General features: G+C 53.4%; 8 protein-coding genes across 8 annotated transcripts; 5 read left to right on the forward strand and 3 right to left on the reverse strand.

Moving 5' to 3' along the window:
• Positions 1-87: 87 nt before the first annotated feature.
• BDY24DRAFT_45993 (ubiquitin-associated domain-containing protein) lies at positions 88-844 on the reverse strand. The gene is made up of 3 exons (XM_076644929.1): positions 538-844; positions 393-456; positions 88-311 (listed from the first exon to the last, which is right to left on the reverse strand). The coding sequence occupies exons 1-3, from the start codon at positions 798-800 to the stop codon at positions 261-263; spliced, it is 378 nt and encodes a 125-aa protein (XP_076497241.1). The 5' UTR covers positions 801-844; the 3' UTR covers positions 88-260.
• On the reverse strand, positions 760-3,323 carry CWC2 (active spliceosome conformation promoter CWC2). Its single transcript, XM_076637709.1, has 11 exons — positions 3,155-3,323; positions 2,870-2,992; positions 2,725-2,801; positions 2,648-2,654; positions 2,539-2,548; positions 2,344-2,378; positions 2,132-2,248; positions 1,906-2,049; positions 1,701-1,795; positions 1,137-1,487; positions 760-1,097 (listed from the first exon to the last, which is right to left on the reverse strand). The coding sequence occupies exons 2-11, from the start codon at positions 2,914-2,916 to the stop codon at positions 856-858; spliced, it is 1,125 nt and encodes a 374-aa protein (XP_076497242.1). The 5' UTR covers positions 2,917-2,992; positions 3,155-3,323; the 3' UTR covers positions 760-855.
• Positions 3,020-5,182, forward strand: RPB7 (DNA-directed RNA polymerase II subunit RPB7). Its single transcript, XM_076640232.1, has 7 exons — positions 3,020-3,177; positions 3,301-3,416; positions 3,826-3,914; positions 4,001-4,065; positions 4,171-4,221; positions 4,546-4,686; positions 4,791-5,182. The coding sequence occupies exons 1-7, from the start codon at positions 3,166-3,168 to the stop codon at positions 4,914-4,916; spliced, it is 600 nt and encodes a 199-aa protein (XP_076497243.1). The 5' UTR covers positions 3,020-3,165; the 3' UTR covers positions 4,917-5,182.
• A 688-nt stretch (positions 5,183-5,870) lies between these two features.
• On the forward strand, positions 5,871-10,256 carry BDY24DRAFT_46214 (AMP deaminase). Its single transcript, XM_076644930.1, has 21 exons — positions 5,871-6,038; positions 6,161-6,311; positions 6,401-6,689; positions 6,789-6,990; positions 7,083-7,104; positions 7,171-7,362; positions 7,453-7,471; positions 7,537-7,559; positions 7,634-7,724; positions 7,801-7,835; positions 7,899-7,930; positions 8,018-8,166; positions 8,256-8,442; positions 8,524-8,585; positions 8,676-8,802; positions 8,878-8,955; positions 9,030-9,090; positions 9,164-9,236; positions 9,331-9,449; positions 9,531-9,835; positions 9,913-10,256. The coding sequence occupies exons 1-20, from the start codon at positions 6,028-6,030 to the stop codon at positions 9,813-9,815; spliced, it is 2,208 nt and encodes a 735-aa protein (XP_076497244.1). The 5' UTR covers positions 5,871-6,027; the 3' UTR covers positions 9,816-9,835; positions 9,913-10,256.
• A 254-nt stretch (positions 10,257-10,510) lies between these two features.
• On the forward strand, positions 10,511-11,486 carry BDY24DRAFT_387556 (uncharacterized protein). The gene has a single exon (XM_076640233.1). It carries the CDS (start codon positions 10,624-10,626, stop codon positions 11,401-11,403), a length of 780 nt encoding a protein of 259 aa, XP_076497245.1. The 5' UTR covers positions 10,511-10,623; the 3' UTR covers positions 11,404-11,486.
• Positions 11,431-12,871, forward strand: BDY24DRAFT_387558 (uncharacterized protein). The gene is made up of 3 exons (XM_076640234.1): positions 11,431-11,781; positions 11,865-12,184; positions 12,371-12,871. The coding sequence occupies exons 1-3, from the start codon at positions 11,536-11,538 to the stop codon at positions 12,492-12,494; spliced, it is 690 nt and encodes a 229-aa protein (XP_076497246.1). The 5' UTR covers positions 11,431-11,535; the 3' UTR covers positions 12,495-12,871.
• A 658-nt stretch (positions 12,872-13,529) lies between these two features.
• Positions 13,530-14,403, forward strand: BDY24DRAFT_414769 (uncharacterized protein; the record flags this gene model as incomplete). The annotated part of the gene is made up of 4 exons (XM_076643362.1): positions 13,530-13,590; positions 13,700-13,780; positions 13,883-14,108; positions 14,247-14,403. 4 exons carry the CDS (start codon positions 13,530-13,532, stop codon positions 14,401-14,403), a joined length of 525 nt encoding a protein of 174 aa, XP_076497247.1.
• A 405-nt stretch (positions 14,404-14,808) lies between these two features.
• BDY24DRAFT_440995 (uncharacterized protein) lies at positions 14,809-16,522 on the reverse strand (the record flags this gene model as incomplete). The annotated part of the gene is made up of 9 exons (XM_076644573.1): positions 14,809-14,880; positions 14,962-15,055; positions 15,131-15,244; positions 15,301-15,451; positions 15,550-15,803; positions 15,866-15,914; positions 15,990-16,002; positions 16,096-16,315; positions 16,413-16,522. The coding sequence occupies 9 exons, from the start codon at positions 16,520-16,522 to the stop codon at positions 14,866-14,868; spliced, it is 1,020 nt and encodes a 339-aa protein (XP_076497248.1). The 3' UTR covers positions 14,809-14,865.
• Between the last annotated feature and the right edge of the window lie 206 nt (positions 16,523-16,728).

Raw genomic sequence — 16,728 nt, forward strand, 5'->3', positions numbered from 1 at the left:
TCTCTTGGTCGCGCTGTTCTCTCTCTTCGAGGTTCATCGACGCGCCTTGAGCTCTCTCTCCTCTCCTTCCTCCCTTTCCTCCTCAACTTCCAAGAATCAAGAAACCATGACATCACCACCAGAAGGAAAGAGATCGGGTAAATACGTAAGAGAGACCTTCGGAAAACAGATATTAAACGTGACGAGCGAAAAACTGAAGGAGGGAGAGCGAACGACGAGGGAAACGTGGATGATCTAGACTAGTTGACGAGTTGAGCTCCTCACTTCGAGACGAGATGGTCGATGGCTTTTTGGAGGTTGTAATCTCCGACCTAAAGAAGAGGATAAACGAGGTAGATAGGAGTCAGCGATGAAAACGGGTCGAGAGGAAGAGAAAGAGAGAAGAAACGAACCTCGAGAGCGTTCAAGGCTTCAGATCTCGAGAATCCCATACCGACGATGGTCTTGACGTCAGGACTGTAGAAAGAGAAGATCGTAAACGAGTCAGCTTTCAAATCCTGTTCGTCTCTGAAGAACAAAAGGGGAGACGCGACTCACATGTCATCCGGCTCCGCCGCTGTCTTCCTCTGAGGAAGAGCAGGTCTCGTCGGTGTGCTTGGAGTCTCCTGTTGCTGGGTGGGAGGAGGAGCGTAGATGTTGGTAGGAGTAACCCTGTCCTCGTCACTTGTTCGATCCTCAGCATCACCGAAAGCGACTGGTTTCTGTCTCGTCGGCGCGGCGCCTTCGAATCTCGACGCGCTCAAGACTCTTATCTCTCCTCCCCTCTCTCCCTCCCTACTGAAATCTTTCCGAGAAAGCATAACCCTATCGTACTCGAAGCAAGATCAACCTAATCTTAAACCACTAAAACTAAAACTACTCCTCATCATCGTCCTCGCTCCCACTCCCGTACCCACCCAGCGTCCCCAACCCCTTCGGCGCCGCCCCAGCAGCAGCCTTCTTCCCCGCCGCTCCACCAGCCTTCCTCTCCTCGTCCTCCCTCAACCTCTTCATCTGCAAAAAGTACTTCATCCCCTCCAACGCATCCCGATCCAACAACCCGCTTCGATCCTCCGCGACGTGCACCTCCTCCTGCACCTCCTCCTGCTCCTCCTCCTCTTCCGTTCCACCTGACTCCGCCTCCCCTCCCTCAGCACCCTCCAGCCTCCTCCTCTTCAACGGCCCCTCCTCCCTCTCCGCTCCTCCTCCTCCTCCTCCTTCCAAAGGATAAAGATCCCCTTCCCTGCCCTCCTCCAACGCCTGCACCGTCAACGCCGCTTCCGCAAACCCTCCTTCGATCTTGCCCTCGATCGCCTTCTTCCCCACCGCTTCCACTCGTCGTTTCTCGGCTTTGATCTGGCCTGGGTTGGGGTCCTCGGTGGCCCAGCGGACGTTGAGGATCTCGGCAGAGTCGAGGGACTGGTTCGACATGGCTTCTTTGGCGAACTGGGCGCAGAGTTCCGAAGTGTAGGTGACGAAGGCGACGCCTTTGGTGTGGAGGACGTTTACTGAGTGGGGGGAGGGAGGGAGAGAGGGTGTAGGGTTGGTTGGACGAGGAGGAAAGAGGAGATAGGTGGGCGAGGAGGGAAGAGCGACGGAGAGGAAGGTGAGAGAGAAGCCAGGGAAAGAGAGAGAGAGAGAGAGACACAGAGAGAAGTTAGCGGTCGAGAGGGAAGAGCTACGAGAGGGCCACGAGAGAGAGAAAGAACGAGGAAACTCACGTCGATACAGCTCTCCCCATTCCGAGAAGTGTCGTCGAAGCATGGCTTCCGTATCCGACTTGGTCCCACTCTCTCGGATCCTTCCGATGTAGAGACTGTTATCGAACGGACCAGGGAAGATCGAGAGGGTCAGTTTCAGCTCAAAGATACGACGAGCGAAGACGGACGCGTCGAAGGAAAGGAGAGCAGAGAGAGTTAAACTCACGTCCTGTTGACCCTCCCGAACGAACCAACCCCACCCATATCGTCCCTGTAGTCGGCGTACTTGTCCCTAGCGAAGCAATCGAGGGCTGCGTCGGGCAGGATGTGCGAAGGAGGAGGGAGTCGATGGAGGAAGGTGCAGTCGGATCTTGAAGAAACGAAGGGAAGGAGGAGGGAGGTGTGAGCTTTCGTTCGAGCTTCGTTTGTTAGAAGAGCGAGAGAGGACTTACCCTAACGGACAGCAACCTCGAGCAAAGTAGAGACAGCAGTATTTGGTTCCCATGGCGTCTGCTCGGGTGTAGCCAGCGTCTCGCATGAGCACGCAACGAGTGAGGGAGAGGGTCGCACTGGAGGAGAGAGAGGGAGGACAGGGAGGCAGGGTCAGCGAGCGAGCAAGGAGGAGGTGGTAGAAGAGATAGAGAGCTGAGGAATCTGAACGCACCTCTTGTAACCATCTTCTTTGTCTCCACCAGCCCTGATTACGAGGAGAAAGAAGGTGAGCTTGGACGAAAGGGGAGGAGGAGAAAGAGCGATGGTTCGAGACTTACCACTACGAGAAGCGAACGAGAAGAAGGAGCGAATAGAGAGAGTCAGTAAGAGAAACTAAGCTTTGAGCTTGTACAAGATAGTTGCTAACCTTGTTGTACCTGGAAGAGAAGGAGGGAAGGAAGGAAGGAAGGAAGGAAAGGTCAGCTCTCGACGTCTCCCTTCGTTGGTTCGAGCTCATCCATCCGTTTCAAACTCACCAGATGTCTATGAAAAGAGAGAGAGAAGAGGTCAGCATACATCTCGTTATAACCAAGAACAAGAAAAGTCAACTTACTATACTCCTTCCCACTCTGAGCGTCCGCTTGAGGTGCGATCTCTCCCTTCTTGACTTGTCGTCGAGCAGGTCGGAGTCTGAATGGAGAGAAGACGGTCAGTTTCTTCTGTGAGGCCTACTCGAGCCCGTTTCCCGTGTAACTCACTTTCTAGGAGCAGCTGCTACAGCTGAAGAAGAAGCGGAGCTGGACATGTGTGATGGTGGTGGTGGTTTGGGAGGAGAGAGCTGTTGAATCACGCTCCTAAGGCCGTTGAGCCCTTCTTTCAAAGTCAGCCCTGTCCCTTTTCTTCCTCCTCCTCAACCACATCCTCCTTCCCTTCGCTCTCTTCTTTCTCTCTTTCGTTCCTCCTTACTCACTCACCTATAACTCCAAGAGTCGACTCTACCTCCTCACTCTTGGCTGAAGCTCTCCTCTCATCGCTTTGAATAGCTTTTCAGGACATGTTTTTCATCGTTCGTTCCCTCCCTTTTTGGCCCTTCCTTTCCATCTCTCTCTCCTTCTTTTCTTCTTCAGCCCTCCTTCTCCCTCCCTCTGCATCGTACTGACCTGCTCTCTTTTCTTTGCTACTACTACAGAAACAACTCACTCAGACGATCTTGCTTCATCCTTCGTACTTTGGTCCTCAAATGACCGAGTACCTCGAGCAAAAACTTCACTCGGACGTCCAGGGAACGTGTTCAGGTCGTTTAGGGTTCGTTCGCCTCCCTTTCTTTTCTTCCTATCCTTCCCCATTCACCTCTACCACTCCCTACAACCACCTTCTACGCGAAGAAGAGTCGAAATCGAACGGATGGGAACCGTCGTCGAGCCTCTTTTCTTCGAGGCGAGACGATCATCTCCTTCCTTCGCCTCCCTCCCTTCGCCTCCTCCCCCTCCCAAAATGATGATAAAGGTCGCAGACCGAAACTATAAACTCAGCTCTTCGAAGACGGAGTAACGCCCTGAACATGAGAACATTGTTTTTATCTGAACCATCAACAACTTTTCGACTTCCTTCCCTTCCTCTCCCCTCCTCGCCCAACCCACCTCTCTCCCCTCCCTTCTCCCTCCTACGCTGTTGCTGACCTTCTCCTCCTCCTCCTTGGGTCGTCATCAAACAGATACATCATCAAAGTTCTCTCCATCCTCGACCACGGAACCGGAAAGGTCCTCAACGGAACGGGCGAGGCAGAGTTTCGAACGACCTACTGTGGGTATTCCAACCTCTTCAACAAGGGTTTTTCGTGGTTGCTCTTCTGAGATCGAAGAGCTGATTAGTTCTTCGGAGGAGAGCAGCTGCGATCGTTATGAAGCCGTTCAAAGGAGAGGACGTCGATGGAATCGTTAACAACGTGTCGAAGGTTAGTTTTTTTTTTTTCGACCTCCCGCTCTTCAGTCCTCGTCTTTCTTCGTTCGCCTCTCTCTTCCCCAACGCTGACTTCTCTCTCTTCTCTTCGTTCGTGTAGATGGGAGTCTTCCTCGACGTCGGACCTCTCTCAGTCTTCATCTCTACTCATGTTAGTCCCCAAATCTCTTTTCCCTCCCTCTTCGTCCGTCGTCGGTCGTTCCTTCCCCTTTCTCTCCCGCCCTCCCCTACCACCAACTTTTTTGAATGATGATAAACTTGCATAGGGACATCATGACCTACCTTAACCGGAGGAATGTTGATTTATGTTTGGGAAACGTCGTTTAGTAGCTTCGTTTACACATTTCTGATCCCACCACCTCTCGCCCGCCTTCTCTCTTTCTCTCGCACACTTGACTCGCTTCCCTTCCTTCGTTTGAGAAACACGTTTACTGACTCTTCTTTCTCCTTCTTCTTTTGATCGTGCGTAATGCAGCACCTCCCCGCGGAAATGAAGTTCGACTCGACGTCCAACCCGCCCTCGTTCATCATTCCTGGGCAGACGGAGGGGGTGATTGTGAAGGGTGTGAAGCTTCGTTGCAGGTTGATTGGAACGAGGGTTGATGCGACTGAGATTGTGAGTCTGCCAACCTTTTCCTCTTGCCTCAAGCTTCGTTCCTCTTGTCGTCGTCGTCGTCGCCGTCGCTAACCCCTCTCCCCTCCCCTTCCGCTGTTCCTCAGTTCGCCATCGGCTCCATCAAAGACGACTGGCTCGGCGTCCAACTCGTCGACGAGGACGAGGGGGACGAGGATCTCGTCCCTGTGGCAGAGGGAGGAGGAGGAGAGGGTGCCGTCGAGGCGTACTAAACCGTTCCCTCGTGCCCCTCCCGCGTCCGTTCTCCTGCTTCGCCTCCTCTTTTTCGACCTTGCTTTCCTTTTCCTCCTCTCCCATCTTTGTAGAACCTCCCCTATCCTGTCTTTTCCTCCCTTACCCTCTTCGTCGTTTCCGCTTCGCTCGCTCGTCGATACCCCCTTCCCGCCTTCCATTCATTCCCTTGTAGTTCGATAGATAGTTGACTTGAAACCATGAACACGACAAGTTCAGATGACGATTTATATGACCTTTCCCTGCTGAACGTTTTGATGGGTTGAAAAGAGAAAGCGAGGAGGCGAAGAAGACGAAGGGATCCCCTCTGCTTTTACGCGTCGACGCAGACCTGTTTCTCCTCCGTCTTCCCAACATCTCAGACGCTCACGACGAGTTCAAAACAACAGATCAGACTCCTCCCTTCTTGCTTTACGATCCCATCGAGTCATATTTCCCTTCTCGGTCGAGTCCTGACGCTCTCTCGCCCGTGCCGCCGTTCTGCCGCCTGTTCCAAATGTCGTTTCGAAGGTCGACCTCTGGTTGTCCTCCTCCCTCCACCCAACATGTGCTCTTCTCGAGATATCCCCGACGATCTTCGTCACATCGACCACGACAACGACAACGAGCACAACTCCTCTTCCCGAGATCCTTCCCCTGAGGGAACTCCCATCCCTTCTGCTCGAGACACGACGTTCGATTATGAACAAGAACATCGATTGAAGTCGGTCAGTGGTTTCCCCTTCCTTCCTTCCCTCCTTCTATCGAGGCTCAAAGCTGATCACTATGAAACTTTTACAACAACAGGCCGACTCTCACTTCTTCGCTCATCAAATCCGAACCTCTCCTACGACTCCCATCCTCCCTCCCCAACAACCTCTGGTTCATCCAGGTGCTCCTCCTCCTCCTCCCCTCCTCCCCACCCGTCGCTCGCACCAAGGACCGGACGCTCTCGATCTCGAGGAAGAACTTCTCTTGAAGAAGGAAGGAGTCACTTTCGAGCAGCAGTCGGTCGTAGGTGAAGACGAGGACCAGGACGAGGAGGCTCAGGCTGGACCTAGTGGGACGAACGAAGGAGGAGGAGAAGCGTCGGCTCACGAACGAGGGCACTCGATGCACGAAGGGTACGCCTCACTCATCCCTCTTTCTCGACTGTAGGAGCTCGTAGGAAGGTTTGATCTTCCTACCGAGTCCAAGACTGACCCTCCTTCTGCTATCCCTGGGTCGTTGCTTTCGAACCAAACAGGATCGCCTCGGAGCTCGAAGCTCTTTACAACTCGTTCCAAAAGTGTCTCGATCTTCGAGACAAGTACATGTCTGCTTCGCTCCAACGACTAGGAGACAACCCTCGAGACCACGATGGTGATTTCGCTGGTTTCACTCCTGAGACTTCTCACGTTCGTCCCTTCTCTCTGCTACCATCTTTTGCTCTTTCCGTCCTTCCCCTTCCCGAGCTGATCTCAGCCCTCCCTTCCTTTCCTTGCAGCACGCCGACGTCGTCTCCCTCAAGCCCTCTACAGCTCACCTCGCTCAGCCTTCCTCGTCCGATTCCACGAAGGCTTGGAAGATCTACCCTGCTCCTCCTCCTCCTCACTGGCACTGGAGGAGCAAGGCGAAACCTGGAGAGGAGGACGGAGAGAACCACGAGCTCGACAAGGACGAGGTGTTCGAGAAGGAGGCTTGTGAGATCCCTGGAGAGGCTGGAGGGAAGGAGGAGACGGCTAGGGACTTTGTGCTGGGAGAAGATGGGGTTTATGCGGTGTTCGAGGCGAAAGGTGAGCTTGAACTTTCCGCTTCCCTCTCTCTCTCTTTACTCCTCGTCGTGAGCTCAAGCTCATCAACTCCCTTTCCGCTTTTTTTGCATCTCTTCTCAGACGAGAAGAAGACACCCCTCGTCACCCTCCCAACCCTCCGAGAGTACTTCATCGATCTCGAATACGTCCTCTCGGTCTGCTCGGACGGTCCCGCCAAATCGTTCGCGTTCCGACGATTGAAGTACCTCGCTTCCAAGTGGAACCTCTACACTCTTCTGAACGAGTACCAGGAGCTGGCGGATATGAAGAGAGTGCCTCATCGGTTCGTCCTCACTTTTTCCTCTCTTCTCTCCTACTTACCTCGAAAGCAACGAAGGCTGACCTGATCTCATCCTTTCCTCTCGCCTCGCTCAGTGATTTCTACAACGTCCGAAAGGTTCGCCTCCTTTCCTTCCTTCTACGTCCCCTCTCTCTCTTTACTGATCGAATTTCTGCTCTCCAGGTCGACACTCACGTTCATCACTCGGCGTCGATGAACCAGAAGCATCTGCTTCGATTCATCAAGTCCAAGATGAAGCGTTCGCCGGACGAGCTCGTCTGCATTCGAGATGGTCAGGCTCTCACTCTCAACGAGGTCTTCGAGAGTTTGGGATTTAGTGCTTACGAGCTCAGTATCGACACTATGGATATGCACGTGAGTCGATCGTCTCGAGTCTCGATTTGAGAGGCGAGGTTCCGACGCGTCGAGCTGACTCTTCTTTGTTTCTCCTCCCCTCCTTCGCAGGCTCACGGAGACTACCACCGTAGGTATCTCTCTTCTTTCGCAGTGTCATCCCTCGTCCGACTGACCTCTCTTCGCTACACTCAGGATTCGACAAGTTCAATTTGAAGGTGAGCTCGAAAAGGAAGCAGACCGTCGACGTCGAACACGAGTCTGACGCGTTCCGATTTCCCTCGCCCTCTAGTACAACCCCACTGGATCCTCCCGACTTCGAGAGATCTTCTTGAAGACCGATAACTACCTTGAAGGTCGATACCTCGCTGAGTTGACCAAGGGTTCGTTCGAGTTTGTCGTCTCTCTTGGACGCGTCCCACCACTCACCTCGTCGCTTCGCTTCCTTCGTTCTCACAGAGTTGATGAGCGATCTCGAGCAGACTAAGTACCAGGTACATACCATCACCTCACTTGCGCTTGAGCTATGTTACTGATCCGGCTTCCTCGTTTATCAGAACTGCGAGTGGAGGATCTCGATTTATGGACGGTTCGTCCATCCTCTCCCTTCCCTCGTCGAGTCACCCAGTGCTCCGTCTGACACTTCTCAATCCTCTTCCCCTTTCCATCTTCTCAGGAACGTCAACGAATGGGACAAGCTCGCCAAGTGGATCGTTAACAACAAGCTCATCTCTCACAACGTCCGATGGCTCGTTCAGGTGCCTCGTCTCTACGATATCTACAAGGCTGGAGGTTTGATCGAGAACTTCCAGGATATCATTCGAAGTGAGTGACTCTTTTTGGCTCGTTTTCCTTCTTTCCTTCCCTCGGAGGGACGAAACGCAGCTGACTCCAACAACCCCTCTCCCAACCAGACCTCTTCGAACCTCTCTTCGAAGTCACCAAGGATCCCAAGTCTCACCCTGAGCTTCACATCTTCCTTCAGAGGATCATCGGATTCGATAGCGTCGACGACGAGTCCAAGCCGGAGAGGAGGACCTACAAGAAGTTCCCCAATGCGAAGAGCTGGAACGTCAAGGATTCGCCTCCTTACTCGTACTGGTGAGCTTCTCCTTCTTCGCCCTCCTTCCTCCTCCTGAGAACGTCCGAGTTGACTTAGTCTTCTTCTTCTTTCGCTTGCAGGCTCTACTACATGTGGGCAAACATTGCTAGTCTCAATGCCTGGAGGAAAGATCGAGGATTCAGTTCGTCTCCTTCTCTTTCTTCGACGTCGCGTCTCTCGAGGTCTCTTTTTACTGACGCGTCCCTGCCTCTTGTTTGCCTTCCTTTCACAGACACCTTCGTTCTTCGACCTCACTGCGGTGAAGCTGGTGACACCGATCATCTTTCTGCTGCCTTCTTGGGAGCCCACTCGATCTCGCACGGTATCCTCCTCAGGAAGGTCCCCGTGATGCAGTACCTGTTCGTCCTTTCCCTTCTTCCTACCTTTCTTTCGCTCGAAATCAAAACTGACGCCGATTCCTTTACTTCTTTTAGCTACTATCTCAAGCAAATCGGTCTTGCTATGAGTCCTTTGAGCAACAACGCTCTTTTCTTGACCTACGACCGGAACCCGTTCGTCCTTCTTTCCTCTTCCTTCGTCCACGACCTCTCGAGCAATTCTGATTATGTCCCCTTCGTTTCCACAGGATCAAGGACTACTTCCGAATCGGTATGAACGTCTCTCTCTCCACCGACGATCCTCTTCAAGTGAGTTTTTGACCCTCCCTTCTGCGTTCGGACGACTTCGCTGACCTCTTCTTCTCTTCTTTCCTTTTCTCAGTTCCATTTCACCAAGGAACCGCTTCTCGAGGAGTACTCGTGTGCCGCTCAGATCTACAAGTTCTCGCCTGCCGGTTCGTCTCCTTTTTCTACGTCGGCTCGTTCGTTTTCTCTTTCGTTCGTTCTCACTCGCTGACACTCGTCGTCGCCGTTCTTTCGTTTCTTCAGATATGTGCGAGCTGGCCAGGAACTCGGTCCTTCAGTCTGGTTGGGAGATGCAGGTCAAGCGACACTGGCTAGGAGATCGATGGTTCTACCCAGGAGTCGAGGGAAACGACATCAACAAGGTGAGTCTTTTCTCTCGTCCTCGTCCGCACGTCCCGACGTCGGCTGCTGTAGGACTGACTCACTTGCTGCTTTTTTTTCAGACCAACGTCCCCAACATCCGACTGGAGTACAGGAATTCGACGCTCATCGAAGAACTGTTCGTCGCGTCTTTCCTCATCGTCGCTTCACCCCTGACTGCGCTGACTTCTCGTTCTTCTCGATCCACAGCTCTCTCATCAACCGACACCGACCTGTCGCCTCTTCCACTGCTCCTGCTGCTTCCACAGGAGGAGCAGGAGTCTCCTTCGCTGCCTCTCAGGAAGGACAGAAGGTCGTCGGCCGAAATCCTGCTCTCTCAAACGGTGTTGGAGGACGACCTATCATGACGACGAAGGATAGCGATGTGGTGAGTTCTTGCTCTCCCCTGTAGATATGTGCCTTGCTTCTCGAACCTGACGATCTTTTTCCTTATCGGATCTACAGGGTGCTGCTGCCATGGCTGCGTCCGTCGCCATCCCCTCCCCTCACCAACCCTCCCTTCCTCTCAATCCTTCCCCGTCCGCGTTCAACCCTTCGCCCTCCCACAGTCCCTCCAGTGGACGAACTCTCAGCTCAGCTAGCTCCATGACTTTCCCCAAGATCCCTGTCGCAGCTATGAGCCCTGCTCTCGGAGCTGGCGCGTCGATGCTGGACGAGAAGAGGCTAGAGAAGGAGAGGGAGAGGAAGAAGAGCTCGATGTGAGGCAGTTCTTCTGTTCTTAGTGTATCTCTAGGCCTGATAGATGTTGTTCTCTAAATTTTGAGAGTCTAGAGCGCATAGCAAACGAGTCGGAAAGAAAACTGATGGTACTCACCAAGAGAAAGTGAACCGGGCCTCGTTCCTCTTCCTCGGCTCTCCTTCTTTGAACGTGTCGAAGCTGACTCTGCCCTCCTGTCGCTGCGAGAAAATCTTCATCGACTGCCAAGGGAGCTCGGAATAGGTTCTGTAAGCTGTTCTGAGCAGTTTTTCGCTTTGTTTTTCAACGAGGGGAAATAAAAAAGTGACTCTTCCTTGGACCCATGACACCTTCCCTCCTTTCAAAGGCTTGACTCTTGTCTCCCGGTTTCCCTTTCTTCCTTCTCTGCCAACCACAACAGTCTCCCCCAAACCCACTCAAAGCTTACTTCTCTTCTCCCTCTGCACCGCCAAACAACCATGCCCTCCCACTTCCAAATGAACTCGGAATCCGAGAGTGAAGCCATCACCTCCGACGGACCCATCTCCTTCACCGAGCCTTCCACCCACATCCCTCTCAACGAAGACTCGGAATCCGACTCTCCCTACACCACTACCACCTCCACCACCAAACAGCAACCTCCTCCTCCTCCTCCTCAGTTCGAACAACGAGGACGAGTCAGACTTCAAGGTGGAAACGAGTCGGATGGAGAGGAGGATCGAGGAGATGGAGGACTCAGGAAGCCCTACGTTCGCTCTAGGTCCCGCACCCCTCGAGGAGCTACTTCCAGGTCTAGAAGTCGAGGACCCGGAAAGTCTACCAACCTCAACCAACCTCCCTACGTCCCCAAGACCGCCTTGACGTTGAACTCGGAATCGGAGGATCCTACGACTTCGGCTTCGACGAGCGAAGCGGAGGACCCCTCCTCCTTCAAGGGCTACGTCGCTCAGAACTCTGGATCCGACACCGACGCTGCAGGAGGAGGAGGAGGAGGAGGATTGGGAGCTCCTGGAAGGCAGGGTGGAAGGGCGGAGGGAAGGTCGGAGGGACGAACCGGAGGAGGAGGAGGAGGCGTCGGTGGAAGTCGAAGCAGGTCGAGAGGACGAGTTCCCCAGTACGATACTTTGCTTAACTCGGGTTCGGAGAGTGATACCGTTGAGGGTGGGGTTAGGTCCGAGAGGGAAGAGGTTCAGGGAGGAGGAGGAAGGAGGGGAGAGAGGACCTCGATTCCTATGAACAGCGAGTCGGAGATGGAGTAGCTTTTTGGGATTGGGAGGTCGAAGTTTCGCTTAGCTTTGTACATAGATAAAGACTACCTTTATGAAACGCCTTTGTTCTCTTCTTATCTATCGCTGCAAGAACGAGCAAAGATAGATCCATCGTCCCATCTCATGAGCTCTCCGTCCCCCCAGCGAGAAGTGGACGAGCTCGTTTTCGACGTCTTCCTCCTCCTTCCCCCAACCCCAACACCTTCTCTTCTCCAATCCTTAGGAAGGATTGACCACTTCTCACACCTTCGGCACCCTCCCATCTACTCCTCCTCTTCACCAAAAAGAATGGCTTCTCTCCGTCTCCTCGCTCGAGCATCAAGCTCGCGAGCCTCTTCCCTCCTCCCTTCCTCCTCTCGATCTATCCCTGTTCGTCTCCCTCTTCCTCTCCTCCAACCTCCCCTCCTTGCACATGCTCACCTTCTTCTCTATCTTCTCGCGCTTCCTCTCAGACCCTTCGTTCAAACTCCACGATCATCCCTCCACCTCCTCCACCAGCATCGACAGCAGCAACCGAGCCCAGCTCCTCCTCCTCCTCATCTTCCGTCCCTTCCCTCGCCTCTACCTCTACACCCTCCCTTGAATCCACCGGTCTCGTCGTCACTCGCACAGGCAAATCATACCCCGCTCTCCCTCCAAGACTGAAGGAGCTCGCTCCTCGAGCGCCAGATTCACCGATACCCATGTCAGACGAGGAGAGGTTGGCTCAGGACAAGGTCGAGAAGGTTCTCATCAGTGATGAGCAGCTGATTTGGATCGTAGGGATTTCGATGTGAGCGTCTCGTCTTTACCTTTCTTTGGAGAAGGAGGTTGGATATGTGCGATCTTTGGTTGAGGAGAAAGAGAACTGTCGGAGGAGGAGGGAAGGAGCAGGAAGGAAGGAGAGGTTGAAGTTGACGTCGACTTTCGTCTCGTCTATGTCTCCGTTCGCTGACCTTTCGTTGTTGGCTGTGTGTAGGTTCGCTGGAGCTGGGTGGTGGGCGATGCGGGTGAAGGATAAAAAGAGGACGCAGGGTGCGTTGATCAACGAGATGAGGACGAGGAGGTTGTACGACTCGGGGACGTTGGACGACGATGAATGAGATGGGTTCAGCCCTTCTTTCTGGTTGTAGCAGTAGCAGCATTGAGAAGAGATAATGTGAGGGTTTGGATACAGCTTGCGCTGGGGGTCATCGTTGAAGATCGAGTCGTGGGAAGAGAAAGCCAGGAGTGGAACGACGAACCGGACGTGCGTCTTGTCCTACCATCTCGCTTGATCGTTCACAAGACTCGCTCCAAGAGTAGCGAAGTGAGGCGTTCAGTGGGCTCGCTCGTTTTCTGTTCGGGCTTCGACGAGCAGGCTCAACCAAACCGATATCTCCGTCGCCGTCTCACGCTTCCTTCGATCTGCTTACACTCGCTCCTCGTGGTATAAGGCCCAGCATTCCTTCCTCGTAGATTCCATGCCGGCTCAGCTTCACTACCGCAGCGCTCAAGCTACACTCCAGAACTCAGTCTGCCCAAGAGGGTGGACGCGTTCTCTGAAAGCCGACGACGCGTTGCGATCCATCACCTTGAAAATCCTCCAAGATGGTCGAACCGATTTGACAAATACTCTTTCGGGATTCTGTGCAGCGTGAGACCACTTTTAGAGAGCTGCGAGGGATCCCGCTCACGCAGAGGGATTCTCACACGCGTCGTTCCATTTGCGTCCGAGCTGTCGGTTCGTATCTCTCCCTTGCCCTTCCTTCTTTCATCCACTTCTGAGAGTTATTTCGCTCCTAGATCTTCGTTCTGATCTCTTCAAGGTCCATCGCTGTGGAAAAGGGCACAGGAGTGAGCAACGGGCTCGGTTCCGCTCCTCTCCTTTTTCCCCGTCTTGCCTTTTGACTCCTCTTTCGGCCTCCTCTCTCTTCTTCCCTGCTCAGCCTCCTGTGTGACAGAAACGTGCCCGCTCTCCCTGAGTGAACGGGCTCGAGCTCGCATGCCGTCCTCGGCCGCGACCTCGCTTCTGGCCGCCGTCGCTTGAAACCAAACTGCTCTTTCTTTTCTCTCACCATCTTCTACCCAAACCACAACAACCTCCCTTTCTCCAACCTATCTGAAACTCTTCCTTCATCTCCCTCTCCTCTTCAACGATGAACGCCAACTCTACTCTCAGCAGCAATATCTCTCTCTCTGCTCCCAACTCTCCTCCTGGTGAGCTTCGACTTTCCTCCCCTCCGCTCTGACTCGGACTCTCGCTTCCACGTCTGCCCAACTTCTGGCCTTCTCACTGACCTTTTCTCTTCTTTTTCTGCCTGATCAGCTCTCACTCGAACCATCTCCTCAAGCTCCTCAATCTCAACCCAAGGAAGTTCTTCAGGTGTTTCCATGAGGTCTCTTAGAAGTGAGTGTCACCTCGACGCAGCCGGATCTCGCGTCGCCCGCCGCTTCTTCTCCTTTGGTTTCTGACTTCCTTTCATCTTCTGCTGTCTTCGCTTTTACCAAGACACTTCTCCTCCCCTCCTCTCCCTCCTGAAAGGTCGAGGATCTGTCCCTCAAGGTCCTATCCCTACCAGACTCGCTTCTTCAAAGCTCATCCTCGATGAATCCTCCCCGTTCCATCGACGATCCATCTCGGCTCCGACATCTCCTCCTGCGCTCCTTATCATCAAGGTCGAGGGAGTTGAGGTCAAGGATGCTGCCGAGGAGAAGAAGGAGAAGAAGAGGAGGGAGTGGGCGGAGAAGGTTTTGTTTGGAGAAGGAAAGAGAAGAGAGGGAGGATCGTGAAATTCAGTGAGCACCCGGACGCGCCTCGACCTCTCTTCTTGTTCTCGGAAACTGATTCTCCCTGTTGTTCTTCGCTTCCTCAGAGCTCCATATCCCACTCGATCCAGTTGCAACAACAGCAACCCCACCCTCGAGGCCTTCTTCTACGAGTGTCTCGCTCCACCCACACCTCCACGCGACTGCCACGTCCGCAACCCAACCAGTCCTCCTGCTCGCTTCGGACGACTCCTCTCGACATAGGTGGATAGAGTTTCCTACCTTTCTTCTCCGGCGTTCATCTAGAGCTCCAAGCGGGTGATTCCTTTCGTGCAGAGCGAACTCTTTTCGACGCGTTCATGCCTCTCTTCCTTTGCACACGATGCTCACTTCTTCTTTACCATCTCTCATATCTCTTCCTTCTTTTATCGTAGGGTCTAAGTTGCTAGTTTGGTCGCCGATATCGATGACAGTCTCATCTTGACTGCTCTCTCTCTTCCTTCGAAAACTCAGCGCGTTTGCTCGGTTTCTCCATCAGTCGATTCGAGCCCATACGAAGAGCGACCAATCGTCTGGAAATGATAGAGCTGCCGAAGAGGTAGGGGCAGATGGGTGAGGATCAGCTGAGATGCTGAGAAGACTCGTCGGGCAACTCGTCGTCGAGAAAGACGTAGAGGAGCGTCGAGCGAGGGAAAGGCTCTCGAAGAACCAAAATTTATCGGACGATTACATAAACAGGTACTGGATAAAGGTAAGAAAGAGACGAGAACGGAGGTAAGGTACGAGAGGCAGAGTAACGAGTAACAAAAGCTCTCAGCACACCACGATGCCCTCCTTCATCCAAATGCTCTTCATCTCCTCCCAGATCATCGCACCGACTTGACGGCCCTTCTCCCCAATGACGAAGTCTCCAGCTCTAAAACGAAAGGACGAAGAAGTCAGCGTTGGAACGTAGATCAAGAGATACAACAAAAACAACGACGCGACTCACTCCTGCTCTTTGCAAGTCGCAATGTACGCTCCTTGAGAGGTTTCCTTCAAGCTCGCATAGACAAGGTTTCGAGCTCCAGCTTCGGCAGTTCGGGCGACGAGGGCAGTGGCGATCCTGTAATGAAAGGACGTCAGTTTGAGGAAGGAGCTCCCAGCAGAGACTCGACTCACGCGACTCCGATCCTAAAGAATCCTGAAGCGGTCCTCAAGATACCAGTGTCGCAGAATCCGGGATCGACGGTGTTGATGAGAACAGTAGGGTTTCCATCCTTGACGGGAGGCAGTAGGGAAATGAGGGTTTGGGCGTTGAGGAGGTTGATGGCTAGAAAAGGCAAAAACGCGTCGAAAGGTTAGTCCTTCCGAGCTCTACCGCGTCCATCAACATTCGCACACCAGAAGTCTTCGGTGAAGACTGCTCACCCTTGGTATCCTGGTACGTATCGTTGCTGAATCTCTTCTTCTCGCTCATCAACTCCAACGTCCTCCCCTCCTCTCCGGCTCCCAGAACAGGAAGCGTCTTGACCTTGTAATGAAGGACACTCGATACGATGGTGATGCGGGGAGTAAACTTGGGCGATTTGGATCCGATGGGGGGCGGGAGAGTTGCAGTTTGAATAAGGAGAGGGAGAAGGAGGAGGCAAAGAAGCGAGTTCGAGATGTTGTTGACTTGGCAGCTGTTGAGGATCGCAGGTAGTCAGCGAGAAGACATCAGGAGCAGCTCTTACCATTCACTTACCCTGATTCGTAGCCATGCGCGGAAACGATGTACTGAGTTGCGGCGACGCCTGTGAAAAAAAAGCAAAGACGACGCGTCACGACGAGAGAGGTCGAGGAAGAGTATCAATGAAGAAGAGACTGACCGGCGTTAGAGAGCTGCAGAAGAAAGGCACCGACGAGAGAGCGAACGTCCGTCAGCGGCCGTTCGAGATCGGGGAGAAGTGACGGACGCGTCGGGTTCAAGCTCACCAGAACATCCAGTCTCTCCAGCTCCGTCTTGGCCTTCGTGGCAAAAGCCTCGACACTCTTCAAATCCATCAGATTCAAGACCCAAGTCTCGCATCGGTATCCCGTTGCTTTGAAGATCTGTTCGACCGCCTTCCCTCCCGACTCGAGGGATCGAGCGGTGATGATAAGTCGAGCAGGGTTGAGTTTCGCGAAGACGAGAGCTGATTCGAGTCCAAGACCTCTGTAAAAGCGAATGTAAGTACGAGAGAAGACCTCTGGTCAGTTTATTTAAGACGTAGAGAGCTTAAAACAAGAAGAGAGGGAGAGAGACGACGCACCCACTTCCTCCCGTCACGATAACGTTTCTCCCCGTGAGATCGACGCCAGAGACTTTGGGTACACTGGAAAACTGAGCGATGAGGTTCTTGAGTTCACTGTTGGGTGCCATTGCGCAGAATCTGAAGGGCTGGAGGTGAACGGAGGCAAACGAAGGAGAGACAGTTGGCCGGACGGGAAGGTTTAGCTCGCCATTGCGGGCAGCGGATAGAGAAAGAGCGAGAAGATCCGTACTGCTTGGAAGTTTGGAGGAAGGAAGAGGTGGAAGAAAGGTTGTAGTTGAGGGCTGAAATGCGAAACTAGTTCGTCCCTCCGACT

Source organism: Mrakia frigida (assembly GCF_051309035.1).
Source record: "Mrakia frigida strain ATCC 22029 unplaced genomic scaffold BDY24scaffold_13, whole genome shotgun sequence".
Classification (NCBI taxonomy): domain Eukaryota; kingdom Fungi; phylum Basidiomycota; class Tremellomycetes; order Cystofilobasidiales; family Mrakiaceae; genus Mrakia; species Mrakia frigida.